This window comes from Mastomys coucha, unplaced genomic scaffold (genome assembly GCF_008632895.1).
Source record: "Mastomys coucha isolate ucsf_1 unplaced genomic scaffold, UCSF_Mcou_1 pScaffold6, whole genome shotgun sequence".
NCBI lineage: Eukaryota > Metazoa > Chordata > Mammalia > Rodentia > Muridae > Mastomys > Mastomys coucha.
Genome location: NW_022196912.1, coordinates 86,219,086 through 86,237,497, shown reverse-complemented (window position 1 = coordinate 86,237,497; position 18,412 = coordinate 86,219,086). Strand labels below are relative to the sequence as shown.

The window sequence follows — 18,412 nt, the reverse complement described above, 5'->3', positions numbered from 1 at the left end:
AGTTTAGACCCTGTCTCAGAAAACAAGTGAAGAAACAAACAAAACAAAGACAGATGTCAAGATTTACCTGAACTTTTAACTAAGGAAATGTTTTGGGGGACCTGGAGAGATGGCTCACTGCTCAGGAGCACTTGTTGCTCTGGCAGAGGACCTTGGTTCAATTCGCAGTACCCACAGAGTAATTTATAACCATCTGTAACTCCAGTTAATTCTTCTGATCCCCACAAGCACCAGCCATATACATGGTCCACATCCACAGATGCAGGCAAAACACTCGCACAAAAAAATAAAACCCATAAACCTAATTTAACATTTTTGAAAAGGTTTCCCGATTCATTATCATCTCTGAGCTCCATAAAACCTATTTAATTATTGCAAATAATATTCTACTCTAGAACAAGTCTAATGTAAATCTCAAAAATAACACCAACAGCCAGCACAAGATTTATAGGTGTAAACATCTGGTTTTTATAACAAATAACAAAGTTAACAGCAATAAAACAAATCATTTAGTACAGCATATAATGTGTTATATTAAATTTACACAATGATATATATAAAACACATACTGTTTATATCATACAGTAATTCAACAACAGGAATATCAAAACAAGAATCCAAATAACTACTACTCATGCACAAAACATGCATACACCAGTATTTTAAAAACCCTATTTTACACAATACTGTTTAGCAAAAACTTTTTAAAAAATGTAAAGCCCTTCCAGATAAATGAGTGGTCTGGTGAGGATTGAACTGCACTACAGTTTAGGCCAGTGCTTAGGTGGCACAGTGCTTGGGGAGAGCAATTCTGGGCTTGGAGTCATACCCAGTAAGGGTGAATTTCTTTGCACCAAAGGACCAACACTTTATCCCAAAGGCAAGGCCTCTAGGGGACAAAGAGTTGTATTGGCTACAAGTTAGGAGCAGAGAGATAGAAAGGCATCAAAAACTGCTGAATATATGGCCCAAGAAAGGGTTACTGTAACGAAGGTTGAGGCACTACACGTGGCAAAGGTTTTTGTGAATCCTTTTAAGGTCCTATCAGTCTCCCTATCCGGTTTATCACCTCCAGATTTACAGTCTGGTCTACTAAGTTCTAAACCCAGTAAAAAGTGTACTTCTAAGAAGAAAATAGAATGGAGAGACATCTGAGAAGTGTTGACTATAGTAAAAAATTTACAGAAAGCAATGACCATTTTTTTTCTACCTATTCTATGCAATTGTATGCAATGCCCCTCAACTGGAAAGCCCTTTCAGGGACACAACCCTAAAGAATCAAGGAGCGAGTTCACGGCTTAAAAATTTTATCCACGGACCTTGGACACAAAAGGTCTCATCCAAATAAAACTTGAACATCACACACCTGTACTTTGCCAGACACATCAAAATGCATTCACTATCACCACCACGAAGACCTCAATATTCACTTCTAACTAGCGATACATCCTTCACCTTCCATTAAAGGCACTAGCGTCCATACAAGTATGACACAAATATTAAGATACCACCTTCTTTTTTTTTTTTTTCAGAGACTAGGGGTAGGGAAAGACACTCGCTTATACCAGCTCAAACGGTGGTCATCAGTTTCAAAGAGCCAGACCGGAAGCGGAGGATCTTCTTCTTGAGGTTGTGCGAGGCCTTAATTTTGACAAAGGTTTTTGTGGGACGGGTGTGAAGGTCTGGGGCCGTGACCGTTTGAATTGGGAGAGTCTGGACAAACTGGGACCAGATCAAACCCCCGCTCTCCTCGGAGTCGCTGGTGGTGGTGCTCTCGCCCACGAAGTCGCCCTCGCTCACGCTGGACTCGCTGTCGCCGAAGCAGTTGGTGGTGTAGTTGCTCTGTTCGTCCTCGCTGGTGTCCACCACCGTGGAGTGGAAGAGGGACTCGCACTCTGCCGAGTACTCGGAGTCGCTGGCCACGTAGGCGTAGGGGCTGGCGTATGGCAGGGCCACGGCCACCGGGTAGGCGCTCTCGTGCTCCCTGCGAGCCCTCCGTGCCCGCCGCAGGGCTTCTTCGTAGGAGACCTCGGCCGACGACTTCCATCGCCGGTAGTCGGTTCGCTTGTGCTTAGGTTTGGCCACCACCGGCTCCCGTCCGTGTGCGTGCGCCCTGCTGCCCGCCCTATGGCCGCCGGTGCCCAGGGGCCTGCCGGGAAGGCCCGCTTCGGGCAGCCCGCCACTGCGCCGGCCCTTGGAGGAGGCCTTCCTGAGTTTCTTATTTGTATCCGAGTCGTCTGGGAAACGGCACTTCTTGCCTGCGGCCCGCGGTTTCTCCCTGACGGTGGGCAGGCTGTGCTCCATGGCTGCCTGGCCGCGAGCCTTCAAGGTGGCGCTCCTTGCGACACCCGGGTTCCTGTGTGCACGGTGAGGCCTGGCGCCCGCCTGCTGCCCTGGGATGAACTGAGCTTTCACCAGATGCCCTTCCTCGAGGCTTTGAGAAGAGCCCTCGCTTTTGAAGTCCAAGGCCGGCCTGTCCACCGCAGGCAAAGCCTGGAGGCTGTTCTTCTGCGGCATCTTTTTCTGGAGCTGCAGGGTTTTGTTCTCTGCGGGGGCGACAGGGCCTCTGCCCGGACTTGTTTTAGGAGAAACACCCGAGCCCTGATTGCTTTCCTTCATGGATTCCCCCAGTCCAGCTTGACACCTTGCGAGCTCTTGAGAGGCTGCCTTGGTGGTTTTGGGCAGATACTTGCTTTGGGGTTCCATGGCAGCGCCTGCCGAACAACCCTCTGGCAGAGGCAACCTCTTACTTTCTAACTGGTCTGTCTTTGAGTCTTTTGCCCTCTGCTTAGGAGGGGAGAATGGCCCATTTTCCAAAGAGGGTATTCCCCCAGAGGGCAAACACATCTGTTTTGTATTCTTAAGGTTCACACTACTGCCCTGTGGGACACCACTAGGGGCCCTGACACACACACTTCCATTCCTCAAAAGCCCCTTGGTAGGGTCAGCATTCACACTGGTTCTAGGTTTGTTGGTCCTTACAGGGTGTGTTTTCTTCTGGACCAGGCTCAGAATGTACCCATCCATTTTCTTACTGGATGCAGGCTGGGAAGCTGACCACAAACTGCTTGGAGATGGCAGGGAATTATCTGTTTTGGGGGCATTCAGTTCAGATCCAATGCAAATGTCGCTGGCATGGTTCCCAAGTCCCTCTTCTTCCTTCAGAGAGTTGCCCGTCAGACAAAGGAGAAACATTGGGCTCTGCACAGCCACAGCATGAAGTGGACTGGGGTAGCGATATACGTCATTCCCGTTTTTAGACACAAGGTCACACTGGTATTTAGGATTCACATCTGCAATGACATCAAGGGAATTAAATTGTGGTGTGGAGAGGGAACTGCAAATTGTCCCTGAGACCTGGTCTTCACAGTGGCCGCCTTTACATTCCAACCATCCTATGAGATCTGAAAAACATGTAAAGATACACTGAAGAAATGAATTGGTAGAGCCACCTTGACTCTGGCCAAAGTTTACTAAGTGGAGTAACTTAGTAACTTAGTAACAAAGTAACTTAGTGGAGAAACAATAGCAACGATCCCACTACAAGCTTATTTGAAGTTCATGGATGACTGAATGAAAGCAAACAATATTGAAGAATTTTGACAAAGTACAATTTATCATGTCTTTACCAACAACAACAACAACAAAAATTTAGCCATTCATAATGCTCTGAAACTACTGAGTAATGTAAGGAAACACTTCATGAAGCTTAGTGAAAATCATGATATAACTCAGTAGAAAATTTAAAGATACCTATGCAAACAAACTCTGAAGTGAAGCAGTACCTTCCAGTGTGATGTGAAAAGCAACATTTATTTCTGTTTCCAGTAACTGTACCTTAGAACTTTTTATTTTCTTTTTCTAGTCTACTCTCCCTTCTCTGGTTTCTCTTTAAACTATCCTTTGGGTAAAAAAAAAAAAAAAAAAAAAAAAAAAAAAAAAAAAAAAAAAAAAAAAAAAAAAAATCAACAAGACAGATCAAAGCTTTTTTTAAAAGGAGTCTTCTTATTTTTATTTTTGTTTATGTGTTAGTGCATATGAGTGCAGGTGCCCACAGAGGTAAGAGGAGGACCAGATCCTCTGGAGCTGGAGTTACAAGCAATCTTGAGCCACCTAAAGTGGGTGTTCTACAAGAGCAATATGTGCTCTGAACCATCAAGCCTTCTCTCCAGCCACCAGATCTTATTACAATAACAACTAATAAAATGTAACAGTCACAGTATATCCTTAATAGTGACAGTAAAAACAATATTTTAATAGGGTAAGGAAATTTTAATAAGTTTTTTAAAGACTGAGCAATTTTGAAGGATAAGTTTTGGGGGATGGGGTAGAGACAAGGCACCGCAGTTAGGATCAGTTGCTACTCTCAGGAAAGACATGGATTCAGTTCTCAGTACCACATGGCTACTAGCAACCCTCTGACAGCTCTAGAGAATCTGATGCCCATTTCTGGTCTGTGGACACTGTACACATGTGGTGAACTAACTTAACATACATGGTAGGAACATTCATATACATAAAATTCTATTTTAAAAGAAGCTTCTTACATTTCAAAAATGTCCATGTCAAAATACAATGAAACAAGCTCTTAGTTAAATGTTTGTTTCTACTTTGGAAAATAAATTATTTTTATATCCTACAGTTGGGGAAATTCAAAGTTTCCCTCTATTATATCTATCCATTTGACTGTTGAGAACCTATGAAGTATCAAACTGTGTGTTAACTGTTAAGAGGAAAGCTTTCTAACCTTCAATAATTAGCAGTCTTGAGAGGAAAAAACAAAATAATCTAAACACCAGGATGATATCATTTCTAAAGAGTTTTGGGGTTTGCTTCTTTTGAATGAAAATGAAAACCTCTAATAAAGAGCTTGATGATGGTAGAAAAGACCAGCATGGTGGTGAACGCCTATAATCCCAGCAGGAAGATGGGGTAGTGCAGGGGTGCCTGGAATTGCAGAAAGGAGGAGGAAGGAGGGAGGGAAGAAGGTAATGAGACCTCTCTAGCTAACACCATTCCCACTATCCTCTGCCAGCACCTTAAAACTCCACTTTTTTGCCTTAAAGTCACATTTGCCCATGAGTTGCCATTTCTGTCCTTTCTCTACTTAGAGCAGACAAACCAGTCTCCCAAGTCCCAGCCCAACTGTCTCAATTATGTAAGGATGTGGCCTTCGGAAGCGCTAGGGGTCTACCTTTGAGGAAACCCTGTCCAAAGTGCCTTTTAATGGGTTTATAAAGTTTCTCTCTGAAACCAGATCTGCAGAGTGATGGGGAGCAATTAACAATGAACTTGAGGCCCAGATACTAGACAAGACACTAGATCACAGGGTTCAGTACTCTCCCAAATGGTTGATTGCTGGCGACAACACACACTGTACAAATACAAAGGCTTGACCAATTAGCAAGCTCAGTTGCTCAGTGTGATGCTTGCTTTGTTGGACTCAATCAGCCTTGTACTCAGATGAGAACCATGAATGCAATGGCCCATCCCTGCCCCTCCCGCCCCCAGCAGCTCCAATCCTCTTGCTTTCTCTGCTGTTCTACGTTACCAAAATACAACAGGAATGAGGAGGGGCGGGGTTCTGACTTTCAGGGACAACTTTCATTTAGCAAGTGGAAGCTTCTCACAATACCTGTGGCCTGATTTTTTTAAAAAATCAGGTGAGATGGCTGAACATCACCATTTCTGAACTCCCTGGAGTTAGATGTGAGTTTGAATTCTGCTATGGCCCAACTATGTAACCTTAAATCATTTAAATAACCTCACTAGACCTTGGTTTTTTTTTTATACATAACTTTCTGTGTATGTGCCTGAGGGTGTGTATATATACCACATGTGTGCAGGAGCCTGCAAAGGTCAGGCCCCTTGGACTAAGAGTTACAGATGATTATGCTGAGACCCGAGCCCAAGTTCTCTACAAGAGCAGTAAGTGCTTTTTTAATCCTGAGCCATCTCTCCAGCCCCTCATTTTCTTTTCTTAACTGTACCCCAAACATTAGCAAATGTACCCTGAAATCCTGTTGGGAGAATTCAAAGATAAATGTACACAGATCATCGTAAGTTTTTCCATCACTCGCAATATCATGACTATCTTGGAAGCCCGGAGTGGAGAATTCTGATATATAGTGGAGAACTGTGATATACAGTGGAGAACTGTAATATACAGACTGTGGGCAGTTTCATTGTGTGGAGCATTCTAAGAAACGTGGAAGGGCTACTGCTCCCCAAAGTGTCAGTAGTCCTTGGCTAGACTGATGGACATATATAACTTACTGTGTACTTTAAAGAATAAAAGATGGTCTATGGAGTGAGTTCCAGGACAGCCAGGGCTACACAGAGAAACCCTATCTCGAAGAAAAAAAACAAAAAACAAAAATAAAAAAAGAATAAAAGAATTCCAGGATAGTTTTCAAAAGAAGAGAAAGAGATGGAGATACAGCCAAGAGGTACCCAGAAACACAAAGAAGAAGGTAAAAATCAGGCTGCAGAAGACATAGCATATGTTTAGTGCAAAGCCCTGGATTCAATCACTAACATCAGAAAGGGGTGAGAGAAGAAGGAGGGAGGTAGGAAGGGTAGATGTTAAACAACAAAGAACCAGAGCTCTGTGTCTCTAATACAGGGACAATTCCTCCAAGAGTAAGGTGCCTTTCCAATTCCATAATATAAAGCCAAATGGCACCAAAGAGCTGGTGAGTCTAGACGTTCATCTAGATCAAAGTATAGGCTCTGTGTGTAACTGTGGCACTGAGTAGACGTTCATCTAGATCAAAGTATAGGCTCTGTGTGTAACTGTGGCACTGAGTACACGAAACACACTGCCCAAATTGTTTCCTATCAAAAGATAGCTGAAGCTACATAACCTTAAAGACCCCTGACCTTTCCCAATTAAAATTTCCATCCATGCTAAAAATCCTTACCTGCAGATTTGGGACAACTGTCTGAGATGGTCAAGGCTGCCTCCAGGGGGCTGCAGAAGCAGGTGCTGGAATGGCAACTGGACAAACATTCACTGAAGACGGAGTTGGAGGAGTTAGAGAGGGATCCAGAAGCTCCATCACTCAGCTCATAAAACCCTACAAGTAAAAGGATGGCTGGAATTAGTATCCTATCAAGCAATAGCACACATTGATGTTAAAACACTGAGAGGTGGGCTGGAGAGGTGGCTCAGCAGTGAAGAGCACTGACTGCTCTTCCAGAGGTCCTGAGTTCAAATCCCAGCAACCACAGGGTGGCTCACAACCATCCGTAATGGAAATCTGATGCACTCTTCTGGTGTATCTGAGGATAGCTACAGTGTACTCATATACATAAAATAAATAAATATATCTTTTAAAAAAACAGAGAATGACACATCAAAGAAAAGGAAAGCTCATTTTTGTTTCAGGTTCTTTGTGTGGGGAGGGGGCGGGGAGGTACATATCCCACAAGTGGTAGATTTTTAAACAAAATTAAATATACACTTTTATTTCAAATATTCCTTAGAGATGGCAAAAATCACGTAATGCTAGGGACACTTCAAAGTTCCTTTCATCCTCCTTTCTGTCCCATCTTTAAAGGTGTGAAAAAGGAACCCACATCTGCCAGACTCTCATATTTATCAGGAATATTTCAGAAGGAGTAACTAATTTTTCTGGGTAGGGTTTGGGTATGCTGGTTCATGCCTATAATCCCAGCACTCAGAAGGTTGAAGCAGGAGGACAGGGGGTGGACTCAAGGCCAATCTGGGCTACAAAAACAAAAACCACTGAAGTAAACAGTAAACATAAGAATAAGAAAAAGAGAAACTTAAGGAGCCAAATGGCTTAAAAGAAGGGGAAACTACAGCCATCTCAGGAAGCTGAAGTGTGACTAATTTTCTAGCCCAGATCTGATTTCTCGGATTTCAAAGGAAGACTGTTTGCTCTTCCAGAAATCTGAATAGAAGTTTGTAGTTTTTTAAATTCAAGGATCACTGGGCAGCTCAACTCTATTATTGAAAATCTTATATAGACTGAATTTACTTCCCCCTCGAGCAAATGAATGGTGGGCTACTTTTCAGTTGTTTTCACACTGGAAACAATGCTCACCTGAGCTAGGGCGGCTGTCTGTCTCCAGGTGCTCTTCAGATGTCTTCTCCACATCCAGTCTCAGGTCACTTATCTGCTTGTCAAGTTCTTGCAACTGATTCAACAAACCAGCATCTCTTCTCCTCAAACAATTCTGATTAGGGAGAAGCAGGGAAAGGAAAAAAAAATAAGCACATAGTGACAAAACCAGAAGAAAGTCCTCCATGCAAACCACTGGTGTAATTGTCACCAAGCCCTTTTTGATCAAAATGCTACTGCATAATCAGAATGCAGGGCATGCCCTCTATCTTTAGTTCTTTCTCAAATTTTTTTGGTGATGCAAAGTTTGTTCATTAAAAATAATAATAGGGCTGAAGCATGGCCTAGTAAAAATGCTTGCTGTTCAAGCCTGGTCATCTAAATTCAGTCCCCTGAACCCACACTGGAAGAAGAGAACCAACTCCTGAATTTTGTCCTCAGACCTCCACAGGCGTGATGTGCCACACTGCTGCACTCACTTGCATATACCAAACACAATAATAATAAATTTTAAATATATAATGTGGCTGGGTTGTAGCTCCTTGGTAGAGAGCTTGGCTAGTGTGCCCATGTTCAATGATGCCTAGTACTGTAAGAATGGAAAAGATTTGTTTTTAACATTTACTAATCTATACAAACTGTGACTTTTTATAGGTAAGGGCAAAGAACTTGTATAGACTTTGAATCCTTTGGTGTGCAGCCAGTTTGAAGAAAATCCTTCACAGTATGCTCTTGAAGTCAAAGTAATAGATTTTCTACATTACACTCTAATCTTTCTTAGGTGAGGCTTTCTGGCCAAATGTCATGGCCTACAGAACTTTGTTTTCTATTAGTTGCTTAGTAGGGCTTAATCAGTCTTAAGGCCTTTGAAAGCGAGAAATTAATACTAATAGCTAGCGCCAAGTATAATGTGAGCTGGCAGAATCCAAAACCCTCCAGGGAAAGCCCTTCACGATTTGAACTCAGCTTGGGTTTCCCAAGGTGACAGACTGGTTGCGCTAACTCACACTGCCATCTAGTGCTCCCTGTTGCTGGAAAAGCAGAAGAACGCAAAAGGCATCTGGTTTAAATCAAGAATGCCAAGTCTACAAATGAAAATAGTACCATAAACATTGACTGGAGTGGAATTCTCCTGACACACTGCCTTGCTCCGCTGAAGCGGACAATAGAAATGCGCGGCTCGTGATCTAGAGATTCGGGAAGACATAAAAGGTGCTATTGTACAAGACAATGCCGAAATGTAAACGACCAGTCACAACCAGAAAGAGCTGGCTCAAATTCCCGTACGTACAATTCTGTTCTATTACCAAAGAAACAGTAAAAATGCCAAAACAGAGCTATTGCACAAACCACAGCACACATCCTTACAAAATAGATACACGGAAATATCTAGTCCTTGCTCGCGACCTATGACTTCTAAAAGCTTAGAGACGTAAGCCATATGCTTGTGTGCTAAAAATTGAATTTCACCAGAAAAAAAAAAGTAAAAGCACTTTGATGCTCAATAACTACACAAATAATCTAGAAAACAGTACTACAAGAAAACACGTGACAGCCCACAACATCACTTTTAGAGGGCCATTATCTAGCTTAAGTAGTCTCATACAACACGCTGGGATAAGAATCTTTTTGCTGTTTCCAAAACTACATTTTGAGGTCTCTGAAACAAAGCTTCCGCCATTATTTTGAGGCAGCATCAAAAGCCGTTCTCAACACACGAAGGTCCAAAGTCCTTTTTTTTTTTTCCTTGCTAATGAAGACTGCACAGAACGACTGAGACAGTGACAGAAATCCAATAAGATAAATACTCCCGGCGAGCAGGTTCCCTCTTCTCCCACCTCCACCACCAAGCACAGCTGGCGGACCGCATTAAAGAGGAGGGGGCAGGGTCTCTGGCCAAATTGCCAGTATTTGCATCTAGTTTTAGCTGCCTTATACAAAGGACTTCTATTTAAAACTAACCACCAGCCCAGGCGAAAGAGACTAGCAGGAGAGAAAGCAACGGATAGGGCACCGCTCCCAGCAGGAGCTTCGCCCGTAAAACTCAGTGTTGGACAGTTAGGCAAGCAACAAGCCTCTTCCTCGCTTTTGTGCGCGCCGCCCCGGGGGGTTGAGGGGGGGGATAACCAGGGAGACCACAAGGTGAAATGGCATTTTAAGTGGGGGTTGCAAACCTCTGGGGAAGGGGGCATGTAGTAGCCTAACTTTCAGGCTGGAACCAAGGGACTCCAAGAATTCCAAATTGCAGGATAGAAAAGCAGCCACCCCCTCCCCGCAATCCGCCAGCTCCTCAGGTGACACAAAGCAGGCATCCGCCAGCAACGCGTGGAAGTCACGCGCGGCGGGCATACGCGATACCGGGGTGGGGGTGGGGGTCAGGGAAAATCGAGGCGGGGGTCACGTTGCGGCCAGGGATCCCACGGCCAGAGGCCACCAACCAGCCCACCCCCTCCAGCCAGGCCACCGGCCACCACCTACCAACTGCCTTCGCAGCAGCAAGATGTTCTCCTCCAGGAACTTCTCCTCCAGGCGGCTGCGCTGCGCCGCGTCCCCCCGCAGCTCCCCGGCGCGCGGCGCGACGCTCCCCACGGCCCCGGAGCAGCGAAGCGCACCGCGCACCAGCAGCTCCTGGCGTTGCCGCAGGTACCCCAGCTCCGCCAGCCCCGCCAGCGTGGCCTCCTGGCGCTCCCGGGTGCGCTGCCGCTCCGTGTCCGCCTCGCCCCTCTCGCGCCAGCGCCCCTCGGCCTCGGCGCCCCGGCCGGGGCTCAGCAGCTCGGGCTCGCGCGCCGCGTCGGGCTTCATGACCCCCCGAAGCCCGGCCAGCCCAGGAGCAGCAGCACGCGCTAGGGACCCGGCCGCGAGCTCATGCCGCCCGCACTCGCATCCCGCGCTGCTCCAGTCTGCAGCCACGCAGCTGATAACGCCCGGGCCACGCTACGTCACTCCCGGCCCCGCCACCCGCTAGCCCGCCCGCCCGCCGTCTTCGCCGCCTCCGCCGGCTCGCGGCGATCAGCTCCTGTCAGGCGCCTGGGCCGCTTGCGCCCCGCCCCAGCCCCGCCCAGGCTCCGCGCCCCCTTTTTCGGTCGGACTGCACCGCGGTCCCCTCGGAGCCGATTGGCTCGGCTCCATCTCTGGAGGCCGTGGCGGGCGCGGGCCGAGCATCTTGTTACAGCCAGCCCCGAGGGCCGGTCCGCGGGCGCCGTGGCTTTGGGCTCCCGGGACAACTTTCTGAAACTTAACCCCTTCCTCACGCCTCCACGCTCCGAGTCCTCTCCCTTGGCTCTGGGCTTCATTCCAAGCTAACGTCCTCTCGCCACTCAGAACATCATTTCTGTGGATTTGGGTTTGGATGTCGCCTTTGTTTTAAACTCTATTTTGTAACTGGAAGGAAAAAAAGAAAACAAGCAAGAATATTGTTCTAAAACTCTTTTTGTTTGTTTTAGCCTTTCAACGGAAGCTTTGCTGTAGGGGGCATTTCAAGTCTTATAGAAGGATGCTGTGGTGAGGCCAGCAGTCGCATCAATTCCTATAAAAAAAAAAAAAAAAAAAAAAAAAAAAGCCCTGACTTTATGAGGGGTGGCATGTGAGCACCTAGTTTGGGTTTTTATTGTTCCTTAGCTTCTGTTCACTAGAGCCCTGACTCCGGATCCAGACTGTCTGAATCTGATTCCTGTTTCATCCACGAATAGCAAGTTAAGTGCCGTCTTTGTGCCTCCATTTACCCAATAGTAAAATGGAGCTAACAGACCGCCTATTCTAAGAATGACAGTGGCAAATGGCATATAATATTTATGCAATGGTCCAGACCGTAAATCTTAAATAGTTACTGCTCTCCAAGAGGCAGAGATTATGCATGCTTTTTAGTCCCAGCACTTGGTAGGCAGAGGCAGGCGGATCTCTCTCGGGGGTCAAGGACACAGAGAAAGAACGTTATTGTGCTCATGGGTTCCCCCTCCCCCGGGAGGAACTTTCTTTAAAATTCCCCTAAAGTACCATTCGGGATTTGACCTTGAATCCTTAGGATGCCACTCAGTGGGTATTTCAATGGCACAGGGATCTGTCTGGAAATGCCACTGGCTGGCTTATGGGGCTACACCTCATGCCTCTTAAAAAGCGCTGTATCTGAGCACCTCAGAAATTGAATTTAGGGAGTCACGATTTGGGATCATTAAGACAAAGTGTTATATGAAGGAACACATTCCAGGTCATGATTTCAGAACTTTACACCTCTCTCCAGCTGCTCACTCCAGCAAGGAATTCTCTCTTTTTACCCTCTATGTGGTCTGATCTTCCTAGATCAATTCGTTCATGCCCCATGCCCCATGCCCCATACCCCGCCCCCGCCTTAACTGCATGAGTGCCTGGTCCTTCTCACACACTATTGTCTGGTTCTCTTTCTGGGCACACACATTCTGTGTACTTAGGTGTTCCTTGTGTATCTTCTCTCCAGCTCCGTCCTAAAAGCCCCCCTGAAGGCAGGGACTGTTCTAATACCTTCATAGCACCAGTGCTCTCGCTAAGTACAAGGCCTAGAAGTATGCCACTGATAACTGGAGCCTCAGAGGAGACTCCAGAGGAGGAGGGTTAGTTAGAAATTGTTCTTCTATTAGCATACTTTAAAACTCAATAGTTCCCACTTAATCTCTACAACAAATAGAATTAAGTTGACCTTTACCAAGTAGTTACAAACAAAAGCAAGCACTCCCTTGCCACCCACTCACACCCAGTTATCCTTCCCCTTCCCCCTCCTACCTCCCACAGACATAAAAGGGAAGACAGCCTTGGTTTGTAATTAACATGATATAAAAATGGAACCATATTCAGGTGTTCCCACATGTACAAAGTTTACAGGACACCCGTTCTTTATGCCTACTGTGTGCCAAACACTGCATGATAATACAAGTTTCAGGAAGACAAATTTAGAATAATGCCACTCTCCCAAGTCCTCTGCCATTGTTCCCTTCTGCCCATTTCTAAACAGACCTCTTGTTTTTCTAGCTCTGAATTAGGTTCCTTCTGGTTGGGTGGACCCTGTTATTGTGGCCTGTGCTATGTCACACATTGACAACTATATTTATATAGTTGAAAGGGTGGGGGAAGCTGAAATGTGTTTTTACACACTGCTAATAAATCTTGTTACAGCTGACAGACAAGTCACTGTGTCTCCAAACTTCTCCACCTTCCCACCTCCCCCCAACACACAGAGACACCCTGCTCCCCGACCAAATGCCCCTTTAGGCTGGCCTGTTAGTCCAGAGCAAGCCATTTGTCATAGCAGCTTGTTCATCTCCATGAAAAAGCATTCCCAACAAGTTTAAATATTAAAACTAATGTATGCAAAAGGTTCTACCAATAAAATGGTCACAAAAGGGGGGGTGGTATGCTTTCCAAAGTATCCATTACACATTAATAAGTAATGCCGTTCATTCAGATGCCAATTAAAACAAACTTCAGCTGTCAAATGAAGTTCGAAGCAAGGAGTTCAATGCTGTAATTGTTTTTCCAGGAAAATTCCCAATGTCATCAGATTAAGTGTGACTGGCCTGGTTGCCCCTGCTCCCTGCTAAACCTAACAGCCAAATATTCTCTTCTCTAGTTCAGTTTGCTGGGTTTTCTTGTTTCTTGAAGTTTGTGTTTCGTTTGTAGGTAACAAGGAGGCTGTTGCCAGTAATCACCCACGGTCTCACTTTCCACTGCAGTTTTGATTTTCCCCCTTTCTTTTAAGCAGCCACCAGTGCTTCTTCCTCTAACAGTGCAACTTCTTTCTCTCCTTTCAAGTGGAGTTCAGCGCTAGTTCGGTCTTTTCCTCTCACTGAAGGCTTATTCTTCTTAGGAACCTTGTGATAGACCTCCAGAGAGTGTGGCATTAAAGACAGAATGGACCTGCTGCCTTGTGGGATCTGGAGAATGGGCTAAAGGTACAATCGAGAAAGCATAGGGGTTGAAGACACTGCAACCGTGTAACATATGCGTAAAGATATTTTCTAAGCGGTGCCAGAAAAGGTCCTTGCATCATAGTATGAAGCTGCACCCTTGGACAAAACAGTTCCAAAGAACACCCCCATCGAAGTCTGAGCATCATTCTGCAAATTCCTTATCCCTCAGTGAATAGCCCACTGCAGACATAGCAAGGAGTATCAGTTTCAGGATTTGCAATAGAGAAAAGCAACAAACGAGGCCTTGCAGCTTTTATGACCAAACAGACACAACTGATGTAATTGAGGAAAGCTGTCTCCAGATAGGAGGAGGGGGAAAGAAAGTGCAATCCTTTGGATTGGGTGATGACCACCATTTGAGGGTCTGGGATCAAAGCTCCAGCCAGACATCAAAGCCCATTTGAGTCTAGTGCCAAAAGAACCACAGTGAACTAAACTTCATATACAGACTAATTATAGCTTGACCCCCACAATCAGATGTCAGTGAGCACATAGGAGAAAGAAAGCCGACATTGAAATAAAAGATCATCAAAAAGGAAAGTTGGTAACAAAACTCGGCAACATCATGGCCCTGAACACGTTAAAAAATCTTTTGAGGGCAGAGAGGAATGGGGAAGGATGAGGCAGACAGACGGCACTCTCTGACAATGCTTGTGTTGTTTGAAAGACTGTGAAATAGTCTCTTCCCTCCTCTGGGCCCTGTGACCAAATAAATCTCTTCCCTGGAAGGAAAGGTTATCTTTTAGCTGGGTTTCAGTGTTAAAGAGGTTGCATACAACCAAGCTTCTGCTGAAGGGTCTCAGTGTGACTTCTGAAGATATTCATATGTCCAAGACTCACACGCTCATCACCGATGCGCCATCAATCCTGGATTTCAGGTCACTATCATTTCTACCAGCCACCCTTACAGATGGCACACACAGTGTACCAGGCATACACACACTCTAGAACAACACATCTTGGCACTAACACCATGAAGCAATGAAGAGTCTTTCTTATTCAGACAAATCCAGGTCGCTTTCTTAAACAGTTATATGAGTTTGGTTTGTTCCCATTTGGCTCTATTGAAAATGTTCTCCATTTATTTAAAATTATCAACCTCACAAATTGATACGCTTTTGTGTGCCTGATTTTAAGATCCATGGGCTATTTCTTCTTTTTTTTTAATATTTATTTATTATTATATGTAAGTACACTGTAGCTGTCTTCAGACACACTAGGAAAGGGCATCAGATCTCATTACGGATGTTTGTGAGCCACCATGTGGTTGCTGGGATTTGAACACAGGGCCTTCGGAAGATTAGTCAGTGCTCTTAACCACTGAGCCATCTCTCCAGCCCCAGGCTATTTCTTTATAAATAATCATGAGTGGCTTCTTAAAGGGGCAAACTCTAATGTATAAGATGAGTACTTTCATAAGAAAAAAATATATAGAAAAGAAGGTTCTTATAGGATAAAAGCAAACATGGGTCCATCACCATTAGATTATACTTCTTTGGGGTTTGTGGGTTTTGTTTTGTTTTGTTTTAAGATTTATTTGTTTTTATGTTGTGCATATGGGTGTTTTGCCTGCGTATATGTCTGAGCACCATATGCACACAATATCCGTAGAGGTCAAAAGATACTGTTGGATCCTCTGGAGTTGGAGTTAGAACTGGTTGTAACAGCCATGTGGGTGCTGGGACTTGAACCTGGGTCTTCTGGAAGAACAGCTATGTTCTTGATGGTTGAGTCATCTCTCAGCCCTAGATTACACATTTTTAAATAATTCTTTGCTTATTCAGCGGATATTTATGATGTACATAGTACACATCAAGCATCAAAGATACAGTGGTAATCCAGCAAGACACTGTCTCTAGCTTAATAAGCTTTGAGTCTAGAAAGTGAAGCATCCTTGACTAAATGGAGAGTAAATAAGTACAAAATTAATATTAAAAAGGAAATCTAAAACACTATTGATAAGACTATTAAATTGGTAGAGCTACTGTGGAAAACAGCATTGAAATTCCTCAAAACAACAACAAAAAGAAGCCATTCCACTCCTGTATTTAAACTCTGAGGAAAAAAAATAAAGTTGTTGCCAGGCAGTGGTGGCGCATGCCTTTAAACCCAGCACTTGGGAGGCAGAGGCAAGCGGATTTCTGAGTTCAAGGCCAGCCTGGTCTACAGAGTGAGTTCCAGGACAGCCAGGACTACACAGAGAAACCTTGTCTCAAAAAAAAAAAAAAAAGAAAAAAAAGAAAAGAAAAGAAGGGAAGAGAAAAAGAAAAAAGAAAGAAAGGTGTCATGCCAAGGAGATATTTGCAGTCTCATGTTTAATGCAGCACTATGGGCAAAAGCCAAGATTCAGGATCAATCAAGGCTTTGAACAAACAAATGGATAAAGTGTGGTATCTGTACATAACAGAATATTAGCTGTAAAAATAAAATAAAATAAAAAAGAATGAGATTTTGTCCTTTGTGGAAGCATAGAGGTTATGTTCAATAAGTCAGACATAGATAAATGTCAAATGTTCACACTTATATGTGGAAGTTAAAGAAATGGTTAATTGGGGCTGGAGAGATGGCTCAGAGGTTAAGAGCACTGACTGCTCTTCCAGAGGTCCTGAGTTCAATTCCCACCAACCACATGGTGGCTCACAACTATCTGTAATGGGATCTGATACCTTCTTCTGGTGTGTCTGAAAACAATGACAGTGTACCAAGATAAAATAAATAAAATCTTTTTAAAAAAGAGAAGAAAAGAAATGGTTAATCACAAAGAAGTGGAAGTGAGAGTATTTGTAGAGGAGACTTCAAACATTCAGAGCCCAGGAGGCTGGAGAGATGACTCAGCAGTTAAGAGCAGACTGCTGCCAGGCAGTAGTGGCCCTGAGGAACTGAGTTCAGATACCACCACCATATCAGGCAGCTTACACCCAGCTGGAACTCTAATCTAGGAGTTATGATTCCCTCTTTTGGCCACTGTAGACACAGGCACTCACATTCACACACACACACACACTATTCAAACATACAATAAATCTTTAAAAAAATTCAATGTTCCCAACACAGTCAAATGATAAATGTTTGAAGTGATGTATGTGACAATTAGTATGATCTGATCATTAAACATTATATACAAGTACTGAAATACCATACTTTAACCTATAAAGATAAGCAATTATTGTGTATTAATTAACTTTTAAATTATTATTTTATTTATTTATTTATTTATTTATTTTGGTTTATGGTTTTTCGAGACAGGGTTTCTCTGTGTAGCCCTGGCTGTCCTGGAACTTATATTCTGTAGACTAGGCTGGCCTGGAACTCAGAAATTCGCCTGCCTCTGCCTCCCAAGTGCTGGGATTAAAGGCGTGCGCCACCACCGCCCAGCTGAAATATTTACTCTTTAAACCCATATTTGGAACTTATAAAAGAAGATACTTTCTCTATAAGGAAATAGTTCAATATCCTCATCTAAACACCATTTATTGTGTAAATAGTAAAGATTATCTATCATACTCATGTATGCATTCATTACCTTTCCCGTGGAACAATTCCAGGAAAAAGAAAATGCATCACTCAAGGTGCAACGAGGTATTTCCACTCATCTCTAAACTAGCACGGAGAATTGATCAGAGAGGTGCTGTGCTGCTGAGGGCCCCAGTCTTTAACAGTGAAGCAGAAACTTGCCGGAAGATACAACTGGCTCGGTTGTTTTCTGTCTTTTTTCTTCTCTGCACCCAGGTCTCCGAGGCCAGGCAGAAAGGAATCAGAACTCAAAAGAAGTACCCATGCAGACTTCTCTAACTATGTTTGCCTCCAAGCCTCGCACATCCACTTTAATTAAGACCCTTTGGGAGCCTCGGGATCCCAGTAGAAAAGCCCAGAGTGCCATTATCACCCGAGAGAGGATCAACGTTCACATTGCGGGCTGAGGTTTGGGCCGGCTCTGCCCCATGGAGAGCAGCTTCCTAATCCTTAGCACCTCAGACAGCACGTGTGAAGAGGAGCTGCTCCACTTCAAACGGGAGCTGGGCCTTGAGCCTGTTTGGACAGTCAGGAAGGACCGAGCTGGGGTGGGGGCTGTGAAAAGCCTCAGATTCAAAGCGAAGTCAGCTGGCAGGTAGACAGTCACATGCAGCATGGTGCTCATAGGAAGCCTAAAACCTCAGCCTCCATCTCTCCGCCCACCCCCCCATCCCTGGAGCAGGCCTTCCTCCGCTGGGATTCTTTGAAGTCCATGAGGATGGTTTTGACAGCAGATGGGACAATCCACTAATGTTCAGTTTGGTCCAGGAAGATGCAAATCGGGGAGGCAGTATTGCCTAGTGATAAAGAGACACCATCAGGGGTTTTTTTGTTTTGCTTTGTTTTTTGGGTTTGTTTTTTTTTTTTTTTTTT

General features: G+C 44.5%; 1 protein-coding gene and 1 pseudogene across 2 annotated transcripts; one reads left to right on the top strand and one right to left on the bottom strand.

Moving 5' to 3' along the window:
- Positions 1-444: 444 nt before the first annotated feature.
- Positions 445-11,097, bottom strand: Dact1 (dishevelled binding antagonist of beta catenin 1). 2 transcript variants are annotated; one of them, XM_031356440.1, is made up of 4 exons: positions 10,569-11,097; positions 8,073-8,205; positions 6,924-7,079; positions 445-3,404 (listed from the first exon to the last, which is right to left on the bottom strand). In XM_031356440.1, the coding sequence occupies exons 1-4, from the start codon at positions 10,890-10,892 to the stop codon at positions 1,570-1,572; spliced, it is 2,448 nt and encodes an 815-aa protein (XP_031212300.1). In that variant the 5' UTR covers positions 10,893-11,097; the 3' UTR covers positions 445-1,569. The 2 variants fall into 2 exon arrangements, with proteins under 2 accessions (XP_031212300.1, XP_031212301.1); XM_031356441.1 differs by having other exon boundaries at positions 445-3,293; positions 10,569-11,096.
- Positions 11,098-17,967: 6,870 nt separating this feature from the next.
- Positions 17,968-18,412, top strand: part of LOC116081052 — a 43,958-nt pseudogene continuing 43,513 nt past the window's right edge.

Coding starts and splice junctions, on each gene's coding strand:
- Dact1 (XM_031356440.1), bottom strand. CDS start 10,892: ATGAAGCCCGACGCGGCGCGCGAGCCCGAGCTGCTGAGCCCCGGCCGG. Junction 8,206..10,568: donor TGCTGCTGCGAAGGCAGTTG/GTAGGTGGTGGC, acceptor CTCCCTAATCAG/AATTGTTTGAGGAGAAGAGA. Junction 3,405..6,923: donor CAGTTGTCCCAAATCTGCAG/GTAAGGATTTTT, acceptor CATGTTTTTCAG/ATCTCATAGGATGGTTGGAA.